Here is a 15,653-nt window from a genome sequence, read left to right as displayed (position 1 = left end):
ATTTATGAAGAAGCACTGTGGGAAGAGTCTATTATGGGTGCTCTGGATGACCTGTGGTCCTGTCCCCTCCGCTCCAAGCGCGGATGCTGATTGGGATCCAGGAGCCCACGAAAGGGGCACTCCCAGCCATCCCATGCTGGCTCCAGAGACCCACAGTGAGGAGCTGGGAGGAGACGCACCAGGTGCCCTCCGATTCTGACACCATAATGATGGATACATGATACATGTCATGCACTTGTCCAAACCCATTCAATGTACAACATTGAGTGAAATATAATGTTAACTATAGACTTTGGGTAATTATGATGTGTCAATGTAAGTCTGATCTGTTAATGTAAATCTAACAAGTGTGCCACTTGGTGAGGGATGTTGTTAATGGGGAAGGCTATGCATGGATGGCTCAGTTGGTAAAGAATCTACTTGCAACGCAGGAGACCCTGATTTGATTCCTGGATCGGGAAGATCCACTGGAGAATGGATAGGCTTCCCGCTCCAATAGTCTTAGGCTTCTCTGGTGGTTCAGCTAGTGAATAATCCGCCTGCAATGCAGGAGACGCTGGTTCAATTCCTGAGTTGGAAGATCTCCTGGAGAAGGGAACGGCTATCCACTCTAGTATTCAGGTCAAGAGAATTCCATGGACTAGTCCATGGGGTCACAAAGAATCAGACACGACTGAGCAATTTTCATTTTCATGCATGAGTGGATGCAGGGGGTATAAGGACAATCTCTGGAGCTTCCTATCAACTTTTCTGTGACTCTGAAGCTGCTGCAATATGATGAAAGTCTTTAAAAAGAATATATTAAAAAGAGACTGACATCAAAGACAGAATAAATTTTCATTCACAATTTTTATCCCCGCATTTTTTAAAACTTACTTTTCAGTCATACACAATGACTGCTAAAAATATATTTGAATTCCGTGAGAAAATTATAGCTTTCTTTTATCTCCAATAGCCGAAATATTTTTAACTAATCCCATACATCCTATTAATTATGGATCTATCTTATTAATGTACCTAAACTTCTTTTCTATTTCTTTTAGTAAGGCAGCTGAACAATGTGAAGATGACAGGTGCCAAAATACTACCCACCAAATAATAAGAGGATTTCCTTCCATTTGCCTTAAATATTTTAAGTTCAAACCTCAAAGAAAGTTCCCTGATACTTGTAGAGTTCTAGGATTTTATGTAATGTCATATCCACTTTATACTGCCCACAACTACAAAACTGAAATCAAATGCTTCTTAGATTTCATCTTTCTAAATCATTATAGTTTCTGCCTGTGATAATTTTGGGCACACATCTCTGGTCCTAACATCTCTGGTCCATAGCCATTTTAGTATCATAAGGATATGAGTACAAAGAGCTTTCCTGGAGGATTTTCTCTTTCGTTGGCTATGTAATGCACTGAACCAGAGTTTGGCAAAATATGGCCATGGATTAATCCAGCATGCTGCTTATGTTTGTAAATAAAGTATTCTGGAATACAGCTATACATATTCATCCTGCGCTGTTTACAGCTGCTTTCATGCTAAAACACCAGATCTGAGTACTTCTGATAGATGATACAACTTCAAGCTTAAGCTATTTACTATCTGGCCCTTAAAAGAAACAAGTCTGCTTACTGTCACACTGAACTAATCTTTCACATACTCTTGCATTCCATTATCTATATAAAGGAATTTTAATCAGCTACTTTAATTCCAGCTATGCTATACATATTCCCTACATTACAGGACATAAATTCTCCCTAATCATATATTTATAGAGAAATCTAAAGCAAGGGACATTAGCCATTTCTTCTGTCAGTAATATCATCTTTTTTGGTACCCAGTAACATCCTAGATTCTAGCACACTTAAGTAAAATGCTGGAAAAACACTCTATTCATAATCACGTTTACAACAGGAAATCACATACATCTTTGACTTTTCTCATGTATTGACAAACTTTAAAAGAAATATCAGGCAATAGTAAATAGGCAGGAGAACACCTGGAAAGGAACCCAAAGAATGTAAGCCTTGCATCTAAAATTAACCTACACCTAATGCTAGATTATACAAAACAGCAAAATGTATAGAATGGTCTTCCTTCCTTCTTTCTCAAACCAAATCCTGGTATTCCTCTACTTTAAGACTCTCAGAGTCCCAGTTTGATATTTTCAATCAAGGAAGTGTAAGAAAATAAGAGTTAGTAAACTGTACAATGTTTCCTAGAGAATTGAGTCATTATAATATGAAAGGCAAAAAAAAAAGTACACAGGTTTCTTTGAAGTCTCTTCCCTTCACATGGCTGTAAGACACACAGAAAGTAACAAAATGACAAAATTAAACCGTTTATCAGTATTTATTTTAAACATAGTGGTTTAAACTTCACAAAGATATAAAATGACAGAATGGATTTTTTTAAAAAGAACAGATCAAACTATATGCTATCTGTAAGAGACTTACTTTCGATCTAAGGACACAAACAGTTTCAAAGTGAAAGATATTCCATGCCAATAATACCCAGAAGAAAGCAGAAATGGCTATAATAATATCACTCAAACCAGACTGGTAGGTCAAAACCTGTAATTACACAAAAGACATTGTACAATAAACGGTAACTTCATCAAGAAGATACGATAACTAGAAACGTATACACACCAAATATCAGAGCTCAAAAAAAATATATGAAATGTTGATAGAACTGAGGAAAAAATTCACTCTATGGTAACATGAGACTTCAAAACCTATCCCACTTTCAATAACTGACAGAAGAGCCAGAGGAAAGATCAATAAAGAAACAGAGGACGAAAACAATACTATCAACAAACATAAACAGAATACTCCATCAACAGCAGAATACACATTTTTCATACATGTACACAGAACACTTTACAGGACAGACCAAATTTTAGGTCATAACACAGGAGTAAAAATTTTTTTAAACACAGAAATCACAGAAAGCATCTTTTCTTTTTTAATAAATTTATTTATTTTAATTGGAGGCTAATTACAATATTGTAGTGGTTTTGCCATACATTGACATGAATCAGCCATGGGTGTACATGTGTTCCTCATCCTGAAACCCCCTCCCACCTGCCTCCCCATCCCATCCCTCTTGGTCATCCCAGTGCACCAGCCCCGAGCACCGTCTCATGCATCGAACCTGGACTGGCGATCTGTTTCATATATGATAATATACATGTTTCAATGCCATTCTCCCAAATCATCCCACCCTCGCCCTCTACCACAGAGTCCAAAAGACTGTTCTATACATCTGTGTCTCTTTTGCTGTCTCGCATACAGGGTTATCGTTAACCCATATATATGTGTTAGTACAAAAGTCTACAAGCTATAATATGTGTTATATATGTGTTAGTACACTGTATTGATGTTTTCCTTTAGGGCTTACTTCACTCTGTATAACAGCCTCCAGTATCATCCACCTCACTAGAACGGATTCAAATGTATTCTTTTTAATGGCTTGAGTAATATTCCATTGTGTATATGTACCACAGCTTCCTTATCCATTCGTCTGCTGATGGGCATCTAGGTTGCTTCCATGTCCTGGCTATTGTAAACAGTGCTACGATGAACACTGGGGTACATGTGTCTCTTTCAGTTCTGGTTTCCTCGGTATGCATGTCCAGCAGTGGGACTGCTGGGTCGTATGGCAGTTCTATTTCCAGTTTTTTAAGGAATCTCCACACTGTTCTCCATAGTGGCTGTACTAGTTTGCATTCCCACCAACAGTGTAAGAAGGTTCCCTTTCCTCCACACCGTCTCCAGTGTTTATTGCTTGTAGACTTTTGGATAGCAGCCGTTCTGACGGGCGTGAAATGGTACCTCATTGTGGTTTTGACTTGCATTTCTCTGATAATGAGTGATGTTGAGCATCTTTTCTTGTGTTTGTTAGCCATCTGTATGTCTTCTTTGGAGAAATGTCTGTTTAGTTCTTTGGCTCATTTTTTGATTGGGTCGTTTATTTTTCTGGAATTGAGCTGCAAGAGTTGCATTGTATAATTTTGTGTATGGTGTTAGAAAGTGTTCTAGTTTCATTCTTTTACAAGTGGTTGACCAGTTTTCCCAGCACCACTTGTTAAAGAGATTGTCTCTTCTCCATTGTATATTCTTGCCTCCTTTGTCAAAGATAAGGTGTCCATAGGTGCGTGGATTTATCTCTGGGCTTTCTATTTTGTTCCATTGATCTATATTTCTGTCTTTGTGCAAGTACCATACTATCTTGATGACTGTACCTTTGTAGTATAGCCTGAAGTCAGGCAGGTTGATTCCTCCAGTTCCATTCTTTCTCAAGATTGCTTGGCTATTCGAGGTTTTTTGTATTTCCATACAAATTGTGAAATTATTTGCTCTAGTTCTCTGAAAAATATCATTGGTAGCTTGATAAGGATTGCACTGAATATATAGATTGCTTTGGGTAGTATACTCATTTTCACTATATTGATTCTTCCAATCCATGAACATGGTATATTTCTCCATCTATTTGTGTCCTCTTCTGATTTCTTTCATCAGTGTTTTATAGTTTTCTATATATATATAGGTCTTTTGTTTCTTTAGGTAGATATATTCCTAAGTATTTTATTCTTTTTGTTGCAATGGTGAATGGAATTGTTTCCTTCTCTTTCTGTTTTCTCATTGTTAGTGTATAGGAATGCAAGGGATTTCTGTGTGTTGATTTTATATCCTGCAACTTGACTATATTCATTGATTAGCTCTAGTAATTTTCTGGTGGAGTCTTTAGGGTTTCTATGTAGAGGATCATGTCATCTGCAACCAATGAGAGTTTTACTTCTTCTTTTCCTATCTGGATTCCTTTTATTTCTTTTTCTGCTCTGATTGCTGTGGCCAAAACTTCCAAAACTATGTTGAATAGTAGTGGTGAGAGTGGGCACCCTTGCCTTGTTCCTGACTTTAGGGGAAATGCTTTCAATTTTTCACCATTGAGGATAATGTTTGCTGTGGGTTTGTCATATATGGCTTTTATTATGTTGAGGTATGTTCCTTCTATGCCTGCTTTCTGGAGGGTTTTTATCATAAATGGACGTTGAATTTTGTCAAAGGCTTTCTCTGCATCTATTGAGATAATCATATGATTTTTATCTTTCAATTTGTTAATGTGGTATATTACGTTGATTGATTTGTGGATATTGAAGAATCCTTGCATCCCTAGGATAAAGCCTGCTTGGTCATGATGTATGATCTTTCTAACATGTTGTTGGATTCTGTTTGCTAGAATTTTGTTAAGGATTTTTGCATCTATGTTCATCAGTGATACTGGCCTGTAGTTTTCTTTTTTTGTGGCATCTTTGTCTGCTTTTGGTATTAGGGTGATGGTGGCCTCATAGAATGAGTTTGGAAGTTTACCTTTCTCTGCATTTTCTGCAAGAGTTTGAGTAGGATAGGTGTTAGTTCTTCTCTAAATTTTTGGTAGAATTCAGCTGTGAAGCCATCTGGTCCTGGGCTTTTGTTTGCTGGAAGATTTCTGATTACAGTTTCAATTTCTGTGCTTGTGACGGGTTTGTTAAGATTTTCTATTTCTTCCTGGTTCAGTTTTGGAAAGTTGTACTTTTCTAAGAATTTGTCCATTTCTTCCAAGTTGTCCATTTTATTGGCATATAGTTGCTGATAGTAGTCTCTTATGATCCTTTGTATTTCTGTGTTGTCTGTTATGATTTCTCCATTTTCATTTCTAATTTTGTTGATTTGATTCTTCTCCCTTTGTTTCTTGATGAGTCTGGCTAATGGTTTGTAAATTTTATTTATCTTCTCAAAGAATCAGCTTTTAGCTTTGTTGATTTCTGCTATGGTCTCTTTTGTTTCTTTTGCATTTATTTCTGCCCTAATTTTTAAGATTTCTTTCCTACTACTAACCCTGGGGTTCTTCATTTCTTCCTTTTCTAGTTTCCCTAGGTGTAGAGTTAGGTTATTTATTTGACTTTTCTCTTGTTTCTTGAGGTAAGCCTGTATTGCTATGAATCTTCCCCTTAGTACTGCCTTTACAGTGTCCCATAGGTTTTGGGTTGTTGGTTTTCATTTTCATTCGTTTCTATGCATATTTTGATTTCTTTTTTGATTTTTTCTGTGATTTGTTGGTTATTCAGTAGCATGTTGTTCAGCCTCCATATGTTGGAATTTTTAATAGCTTTTCTCCTGTAATTGACATCTAATCTTACTGCACTGTGGTCAGAAAAGATGCTTGGAATGATTTCAATTTTTTTGAATTTACCAAGGCTAGATTTATGGCCCAGGATGTGATCTATCCTGGAGAAGGTTCCATGTGCACTTGAGAAAAATGGGAAATTCATTGTTTTGGGGTGAAATGTGCTATAGGTATCAATTAGGTCTAACTGGTCTATTGTATCATTTAAAGTTTGTGTTTCCTTGTTAATTTTCTGTTTGGTTGATGTATCCATAGGTGTGAGTGGGGTATTAAAGTCTCCCACTATTACTGTGTTATTGTTAATTTCCTCTTTCATACTTGTTAGCATTTGCCGTACATATTGCAGTGCTCCTATGTTGGGTGCATATATGATTATAATTGTTATATCTTCTTCTTGGATTGATCCTTTGATCATTATGTAGTGTCCTTCTTTGTCTCTTTTCACATTCTTTATTTTAAAGTCTATCTTATCTGATATCAGTATTGCTACTCCTGCTTTCTTTTGGTCTCCATTTGCGAGGAATATCTTTTTCCAGCCTTTCACTTTCAGTCTGTATGTGTCCCTTATTTTGAGGTGGGTCTCTTGTAGACAACATATATAGGGGTCTTGTTTTTGCATCCATTCAGCCAGTCTTTGTCTTTTGGTAGGGGCATTCAACCCACTGACATTTAAGGTAATTATTTGTAAATATGATCCTGTTGCCATTTACTTTGTTGTTTTGGGTTCAAGTTTATACACCCTTTCTGTGTTTCCTGTCTAGAGAAGATCCTTTAGCATTTGTTGAAGAGCTGGTTTGGTGGTGCTGAATTCTCTCAGCTCTTGCTTGTCTGTAAAGCTTTTGATTTCTCCTTCATATATGAATGAGATCCCTGCTGGGTACAGTAATCTGGATTGTAGGTTTTTCTCTTTCATCACTTTAAGTATGTCCTGCAATTCCCTTCTGGCCTGAAGAGTTTCTATTGAAAGATCAGCTGTTATCCTTATGGGAATCCCCTTATGTGTTATTTGTTGTTTTTCCCTTGCTGCTTTTAATATATGTTCTTTGTGTTTGATCTTTGTTAATTTGATTACTATGTGTCTTGGGGTGTTTCGCCTTGGGTTTATCCTGTTTGGGACTCCCTGGGTTTCTTGGACTTGGGTGACTATTTCCTTCCCCATTTTAGGGAAGTTTTCAAGTATTATCTCCTCGAGTATTTTCTCATGGTCTTTTCAAATCACAATGGACTGAAACTAGAAATCAACAGCGGAATGAAAAATGTAAAATTATGAATATGTATAAATTAACACATTTACTGTTAAACAATGATTTGAAGTCGCAAGGAAAACAAATATATTGAGACAACTGAAAATGAAGATACAACATACCAAAATTTATAGCATAAAGCAATAACTGTACTGAGGGGAAAAATTTATAGTTGTAAACATTTATACTGAAAAAGAAAGATCTCAAATCAACAACCCAACTTTATATCTTAAAGAACTAAAAAAGAGCAAACTAACCCGAAAGTTAGCACAAGAAATACAGATTAGAGAGAAATTATTAAAATAGAGAACTGAAAAATAATTGAGAAAATCAACAAGAGTTGGTTCTTCAAAAAGATGAACAAAACCGAAGAATCTTTGGTAAGATTAAAGAGAGAATATTCAACTAAAATCAGAAATGAAAGTGGGGACATGACTACCAATTCTACCAAAATAAGAGGGATTTTATGCCAACAAATTGGATAACCTAATGTGAACACAGAAACACAGACCAATCAACACCGAGTTTTGAAGAAATAGAAAATCGAGATACATCTATAACTAATATAGAGAGTGAATCACTAATCAAAAATTGCCTAAGAAATAAAAGCCCATGATTAGATGGTTTCACGAGTGAATTCCATCACACATTTAAACATTTAAAGAAGAAACACAAATTTTTCTCAACCTCTTCCAAAAAACTGAAAAAAAAGGAATACTTTCTAATGCATCTTAAGGACAATGTTACTGATACCAAAACCAGACAGAGATACTACAAGAAAAAAAACCAAAACTACAAACAAACATCCCTTACAAACACTGATGCAAAAAATCCTCAAAAATAAGAGCAAACAAAATTCAACTCCATATTAAAAGGATTATACACCATGACCCAGTACGACTTATCCCTACTGGGATAAGGAATGGAAGAGTGCTTCAACATATGAAAATAGATCAATGTAATACACCGCATTAACAAAATGAAAGGACGAAAATAACATCTGATCATCTCAAGTGATGAAGAAAAAGCATTTGAAAAATTTAACACATTTCCCTAATAAAAATACTCAAAAATTATAAGCAGAAGGAAACTAACTCAGAATAATAAAGGTCACATATGAACAAACTACAGATAGCATACTCAAGGAAAAGATGAAAAGCTTTTCCTCTATGATCAGAATAAAGGATGCAAACTTAAATTACCTTTATTCAACATAGTACTGGAAATTCTACCCAGAGAAATTAGGCCAGAAAACGGGGGAAAAAAAGGTATCCAAATCAGAAATAATGACAAAATATTGCCTCTGTTTTAAGATAAAGTGGTCTTATATGTAGAAAATCCTAACAATTTTACATACACACAGTTAGAACTTATAAGCAAATTCAAAGCTGCACAACACAAAATCAACTCAAAAAAGTGAACTGAGTTTCTATTTACAAAGAACAATTCTATTTATAAAAGCATCAAAAAGAATAAGCTTAATCAGGGAGGCAAAAGATACAGTAAAAAGTACAAGATAATGTGGAAAGAAATTAAAGATACAAGTAAATGGAAAGACAGCTTGTATTCATAGATTGGAAGGCAATGTTAACATGTCATAACTAAAAACACCTGCAGATTCAAAACCTCAATGACATCTGTTGTAAAAATAGAAATATTCATCTTAAAATTCATGTAGAATCTCAATAGACTCCATATCACCAAATCAATGCAGAAAAAGACTAATATTGGTTGGATGACTCATGCTTCCTGATTTCATTATTACAAAGCTACAGTAATCAAAACAGTGTGTTACTGGCATAAAGACAGACACAGAGACCAAAGGAATAGAACAGAAAGCCCAGAAATAAACCCTCACATATATGGGCAAATGATTTTCAACAGGGGTTATCAAGACTATTCAACAGGGAAAGAACAGTCTCTTCAACAAATGGTGCTGAAAAACTACATACCCACATGCAAAAGAATAAAACTGATTCATTATCTTATACCATATCCAAAAATTAACTCAAAAAGATTTCCTAAGAGTTAAAGTATAAAACTCTTTGAAAAAAATATATAGGAACAACTTCAGGACACTGGATTTGCTAATTTCTCATTTGACACAAAAGCACAAGCAACAAAGATAAACGTAATCATACTTTAAAGCATTAGTGCATCAAAGGACATATCAAAAAGTGTTAAGACAATCCAGAAACAAAAGAAAATATTTGCAACTCATTTATCTAACAGGGACTTAATATCCCAGAAAGTATTAAGGACAAAACAAAATAAATTTGCTGCAACTTGACAACAAAAAACACAAAGAACGTAATTAAAAGGTGTGAGGTGGTGTGGTGGTAAAGAATCCACCTGCCAATGCAGGAAATGCAGGTTTGATCCCTGGGTCAAGAAGATTCCCTGGAGAAGGAAATGGTAACCCACTCCAGTATTTTTGCCTGGAAAATCCCACGGACAAGGGAGTCTGGTGGGCTATAATCCATGGAGTTGCAAAAGATGGACACAACTTATGTGACAGAGCACACACAAAGGACTTGAATTGAAGGTAATGCTCAAATTCCTTCAAACTAGGCTTCAACTGTATGTGGACTGAGAACTTCCAGAGATATAAAATGGATTTAGAAAAGGCAGAGGAACCAGAGATCAAATTGCCAACAACTGTTGGATCATAGAAAAGGCAAGAGAATCCCAGAAAAACATCTGCTTCATTGACTATGTCAAAGCCTTTTACTGTGTGTATCACAACAAACTATGGAAAATTCTTAAAGAGATGGGAATACCAAATGACCTTATCTGCCTCCAAAGAAACCTGTATTCAAGGCAAGAAGCAACAGTTACAACCAGACATAGAACAATGGACTGTCTCAAAATTGGGAAAGGAGTATGTCAAGGCTGTATATTGTCACCCTGCTTATTTAACTTATATGCAGAGTATATCACGTGAAATGCCAGCTAGATGAATCACAAGCTGGAATCAAGATTGCCAGGAGAAATATCAATAACTTCAGATATGCAGATGACACCACCTTAATGGCGGAAAGTAAAGAGGAACTAAAGAGCCTCTTGATGAAAGTGAAAAAGGAGAGTGAAAATGCTGGCTTAACACTCAACATTCAAAAAACTAAGATCATGGCATCCGGTCCCATCACTTCAGGGCAAATAGATAGTGAAAAAATGGAAACAGTGGAGGATTTTACTTTCTTTGTCTCCAAAATCACTGCAGACAGTGGATTGTGGCCATGGAATTAAATGATGCTTGCTCCTTGAATAAAAGCAATGACAAATCTAAACAGCATATTAAAAGGTAGAGACATCACTTTGCTGATAAAGGTCCATATAGTCAAAGCTATGGTTTTTCCATTAGTCATGTACAGATGTGAAAGTTGGACCATAAAGAAGGCTGAGTGCCAAAGTACTGATGCTTTCAAACTGTGGTGTTGGAGAAGACTACTGAGAATCCCTTGGACAGAAAGGAGATCAAATCAGTCAATCCTAAAGGAAATTAACCCTGAATATTTACTGGATGGATGCATGCTGAAGCTCCAATACTTTGTCCAACTGATGCAAAGAGTCGACCCACTGGAAAAGACCCAGCTCATTGGAAAAGACCCTAATGCTGGGAAATATCGAAAGCAAAAGAAGAAAGGGGTGACAAAGATGAGATGTTTGGATGACAACATCAACTGAATGGAAATGAGTCTGAACAAACTACCAGAGATGGTGAAGGACAGGGAAGCCTGGAATGCTACAGTCCATAGGGTCACAAAGAGTCGGGCATGATTTAGCAAATGAACAACAAAAAGACTTGAATAGACATTTTTCTAAAGAAACACGTAAACTGCCAGAAGAACATGAAAATATGTTCAACATCACTTATCATTAGGAAAATGCAATTCAAAACTATAATTAAATACTACTTCACACCTGTTAGAATCATTATTATTTTTTTAAAAAAGAAGAAAATAACAAGCATTGGTGAAGAGGTAGAAAAACTGGAAACTTTGCACATTGCTGATGGGATTATAAAATAGTGCAGTAGCTACAGAAAACAGTAGGGCAGTTTTTTCAAAAAGTTAAAAATAGAATAATCCAATATTTTACTTTTGGATACCTACCCCAGAAATCTAAAGCAGGGACACCAACAGGTATCTGTACACCAATGTCCACAGCAACATTATTATAATAATCAAATGTCCATCAACATATAAATGGATAAACAATATATGACATATATATGCAATGAAATCAAGCTTCAAGAACAAATGAAATTCTCATGTATATGTATGGCTGAGTCCTTTGTTATTCACCTGAAACTATCAAACCCTGTTACCTGGCTATACTCCAACACAAAATAAAAAGTTAAAAAAAAAAAAACACGAAATTCTGACATATACTACAACATGGGTCAACATGGAGACATTATGCTATGTGAAATAAACCAAGCACAAAAGGAGAAATATTTTATGATTCCACTTACACAAAATACCTAGGTAGTCAAATTCATAGAGAAGTAACACAAAATGATGACTGCCATGGACTTCCGGGAGGAGAAAGTGGAGCATTATTGTTTAATGAGTAGAGTTCCAGTTTGTGAATCTGATAAACTTCTAGAGATGGATGGTGGTGTGGTTAGGCAAAAGTGTGTATGGACTTATTAATACCACAGAATTATCTACTTAAAATGGTAAATTTTATGTTATATATATTGTACTACAAAAACATCAGTGAAACATGGTATTTCTTAGCTACATAAGAAAATTTACAAACACATGAAACAGATAATACATACTTGGGCATACTTATATCCATGAAAACCATGGCCTTAGAGAGCTCCACATTGAAGTGCATAGGTATCAAGATATGCTGTGCAGACACATTGAGTTTTCGTGCTTCTTTCCAATTATCACCTAATTACAGAAAACAGTACATGCTTAAAGAAAGCATAACTAAAAAAACACACTGAAGCTAAAATTACGATTAGTACTTTATACAATGCATGATAGGAGGAAATCTTCCTACATCTAGATAATCTTAATGCCATATTCTCAAGTATACATAATCAGCAGATAAATTCTTTTCCCTCTTCACTTTCCTTTTTCTGCTTCAGACTATGTCTTAACAGGAAAGTGAAAGTGTTAGTCGTTCAGTCGTGTCCAATGCTTTTTGACCCCCATGGACTGTAGCCTGCCAGGCTCCTCTGTCCATGGAATTCTCCAGGCAAAAATACTGGAGTGGGTTGCCATTGCCTCCTGCAGGGGATCTTCCTGACCCAGAGATAGAACCTGATTCCTTAACTGTCTGAGCCACCAGGGAAGGACCAGACAGTAGAAGTGCCCAAACTCCCTACTTCTCACAACAAAAAATGTCTCCACACATTGACAATGTCTCTTGAAGGGTAAAATTTCTCCTACTTGAGATACCGCTCCTGGGAAAAATCTGTCACTTCTAACTCAAAATTATAAAAAGTCTAAAATACTTTGTACAAAAGTCTTCAGAGAAACTGTCTAAAATCCTAATTAATCACTTCAGCAAAATGAATCAACAAATAATGCCTTGTGTACTTACCAACTCTGCTGAAAAGTAGCTGTATGCTTGTAAGCTGAATATCAAAGGAATCATAGGCTCTATGCATTATCTCTTCACGATTGGCTCCACCTTGTTTTAAATCTGGTAATTCTGAACGAATTTTACTTGTCACCTTGAAGTTAATTGTAATAGTTTAGACTATGCAAATTACTTCAAATGAAAATATCAAGTTTTTATGTTTTAGACTATACTATAAAAACTTAACAGGAAAAGATAAACTCACAAGCTGACATACATTGTAAGACAATTAAAAACATCTTTATCCATGACATATATAATGAGAAGACAAGGTATAAAGTAAGTTTTTACAAAATAAGTTGTTACTTCCTAATCATTTGTATTAAAAGGGGGGAACAAAGTCAGTTCTGATAAATAATACATTTAAATTTTTTTTAATCTGCCAAGAAGACTTTTTATTAAAAACAAAATAAAGACACAAATACATCTTACAAAATATTTCCATGGCATGATAAGATATTTAGATAACTTTATAATGAGAAGTGACAGTCCAAGATTAAGTATTAGTATACCTGATACCTGCATCAAAAAAGCAAAAGAGTTCCAAAAAAACATCTATTTCTGCTTTATTGACTATGCCAAAGCCTTTGACTGTGGATCACAACAAACTGGAAAATTCTGAAAGAGATGGGAATACCAGACCACCTAACCTGTCTCCTGAGAAATCTGTATGCAGGTCAGGAAGCAACAGTTAGAACTGGACATGGAACAACAGACTGGTTCCAAATAGGGAAAGGAGTAGGTCTAGGCTGTATACTGTCACCCTGCTTATTTAACTTATATGCAGAGAACATCACTGAGAAATGCTGCTGGATGAAGCACAAGCTGGAATCAAGATTGCCAGAAAAAATATCAATAATCTCAGATATGCAGAAGACACCACTCTATGGTAGAAAGTGAAGAAGAACTAAAGAGCCTCTTGATGAAAGTGAAAGAGGAGAGAGAAAAAGTTGGCTTAAAACTCAACATTCAGAAAACTAAGATCATGGCATCTGGTCCTATCATTTCATGGCAAATAAATTGGGTAACAGTGACAAGAGTGACAGAATTTATTTTGGGGGGCTCCAAAATCACTGCAGATGGTGTCTGCAGCCATGAAATTAAAAGACGCTTGCTCCTTGGAAGAAAAGTTATGGCCAACCTAGACCAGCATATTAAAAACCAGAGGCATTACTTTGCCAACAAAGGTCTGTCTCTAGTCAAAGCTATGTTTTTCTCAGTAGTCATGTATGGATGTGAGAATGGGACTATAAAGAAAGCTGAGTGCCAAAGAAGTGATGCTTTTGAACTGTGATGTTGGAGGAGACTCTTGAGAGTCCCTTGGACAGAAAGGAGATCAATCCTAAGGGAAATACATCCGAATATTCATTGGAAGAACTCATGCTGAAGCTGAAACTCCAATACTTTGGCCACCTGATGCAAAGAACTGACTCACTGGAAAAGACCCTGATGTTGGCAAAGATTGAAGGTGGGAGAAGGGGACGACAGAGGACAAGATGGTTGGATGGCACCACCAACTCGATGGATGTGAGTTTGAGCAAGCTCTGGGAGCTGGTGATGGACAGGGAGGCCTGGCATGCTACAGTCCATGGAGTCACAAAGAGTTGGACACGACTGAGCGACTGAATTGAACCGGTACCTGAATTTTAATTCCATCTCTGCCATTTATGCAATCCCAATGGGCTTCCCTAATAGCTCAGTTGGTAAAGAATCCACCTGCAATGCAGGAGACCCAGGTACAATTCCTGGGTCAGGAAGATCTGCTGGAGAAGGGATAGGCTACCCACTCCACTATTCTTGGGCTTCCCTTGTGGCTCAGCTGGTAAAGAATCCCCCAGCAATATGGGAGACTTGGGTTCGATCCGTGGGTTGGGGAAACCCCTGGAGAAGGGAAAGACTACCCACTCCAGTATTTTGGCCTGGAGAATTCCATGGACTGTAAAGTCCATGGGGTCGCAAGGAGTCGGACACAACTGAGCAACTTTCACTTTTCAAGCAAGTTATAGTTATACAACTCTTTCATGCTATACTCTACATACTACTTTTTTCACTCAGGTATCCTGGAAATCATTTTACAGTAGTATATAAAGATTTTATTCACCCATTCATTCATATACATACACACACACACACATACACATATATGTGTTTTTTATTTTAACATTTTCCCCTGTATTTTACACAGTTAATTTGAAGTACACAGTCAAAATTGACTATCTGTTTGAAAGTAACAAATTTTAGGCAAAAGGTTATGCAAACTGCCTAAGGTCATAAAACTAAAGATATACCATTACTTTTGACCACTATACCTTTCCACTGGCTATTTCCACTATACCACGCTGCCCATGAACCAAATCCATAAACAAGTTGAAATATGAATAATTAGCTATATAAAATTTTATTATAAATGTAAATCCAGCAGTGTCTACATAATTACTGGTGCTGCTAAGTTGCTTCTGTTGTGTCCGACTCCGTGCAACCCCATAGACGGCAGCCCACCAGGCTCCGCCGTCCCTGGGATTCTCCAGGCAAGAACACTGGAGTGGGTTGCCATTTCCTTCTCCAACATAATTACTAACCGAGGAATAAAAAAAATACATAAAGGAGAATGTCAATATCAAGGAAAGACACGTATCTATT

General features: G+C 36.4%; 1 protein-coding gene across 4 annotated transcripts in view; it reads right to left on the bottom strand.

Moving 5' to 3' along the window:
- VPS13A (vacuolar protein sorting 13 homolog A) overlaps positions 1-15,653 on the bottom strand; it is a 271,242-nt gene that overhangs the window by 182,180 nt on the left and 73,409 nt on the right. For all 4 annotated transcript variants that reach the window (XM_081505891.1, XM_081505901.1, XM_081505918.1 and 1 more), the window contains exons 21-22: positions 12,975-13,107; positions 12,199-12,316 (exon numbers count right to left, since the gene is read on the bottom strand). In XM_081505891.1, the coding sequence (XP_081362017.1) occupies positions 12,199-12,316; positions 12,975-13,107 (251 nt within the window). The remainder of the gene's footprint in view (positions 1-12,198; positions 12,317-12,974; positions 13,108-15,653) is intronic.

This window comes from Giraffa tippelskirchi, chromosome 1 (assembly GCF_054371585.1).
Source record: "Giraffa tippelskirchi isolate mGirTip1 chromosome 1, T2T-mGirTip1v1.2.pri, whole genome shotgun sequence".
NCBI lineage: Eukaryota > Metazoa > Chordata > Mammalia > Artiodactyla > Giraffidae > Giraffa > Giraffa tippelskirchi.
The sequence above is the reverse complement of the archived record's forward strand: the minus strand, read 5'-3'. Positions and strand labels throughout refer to the sequence as shown.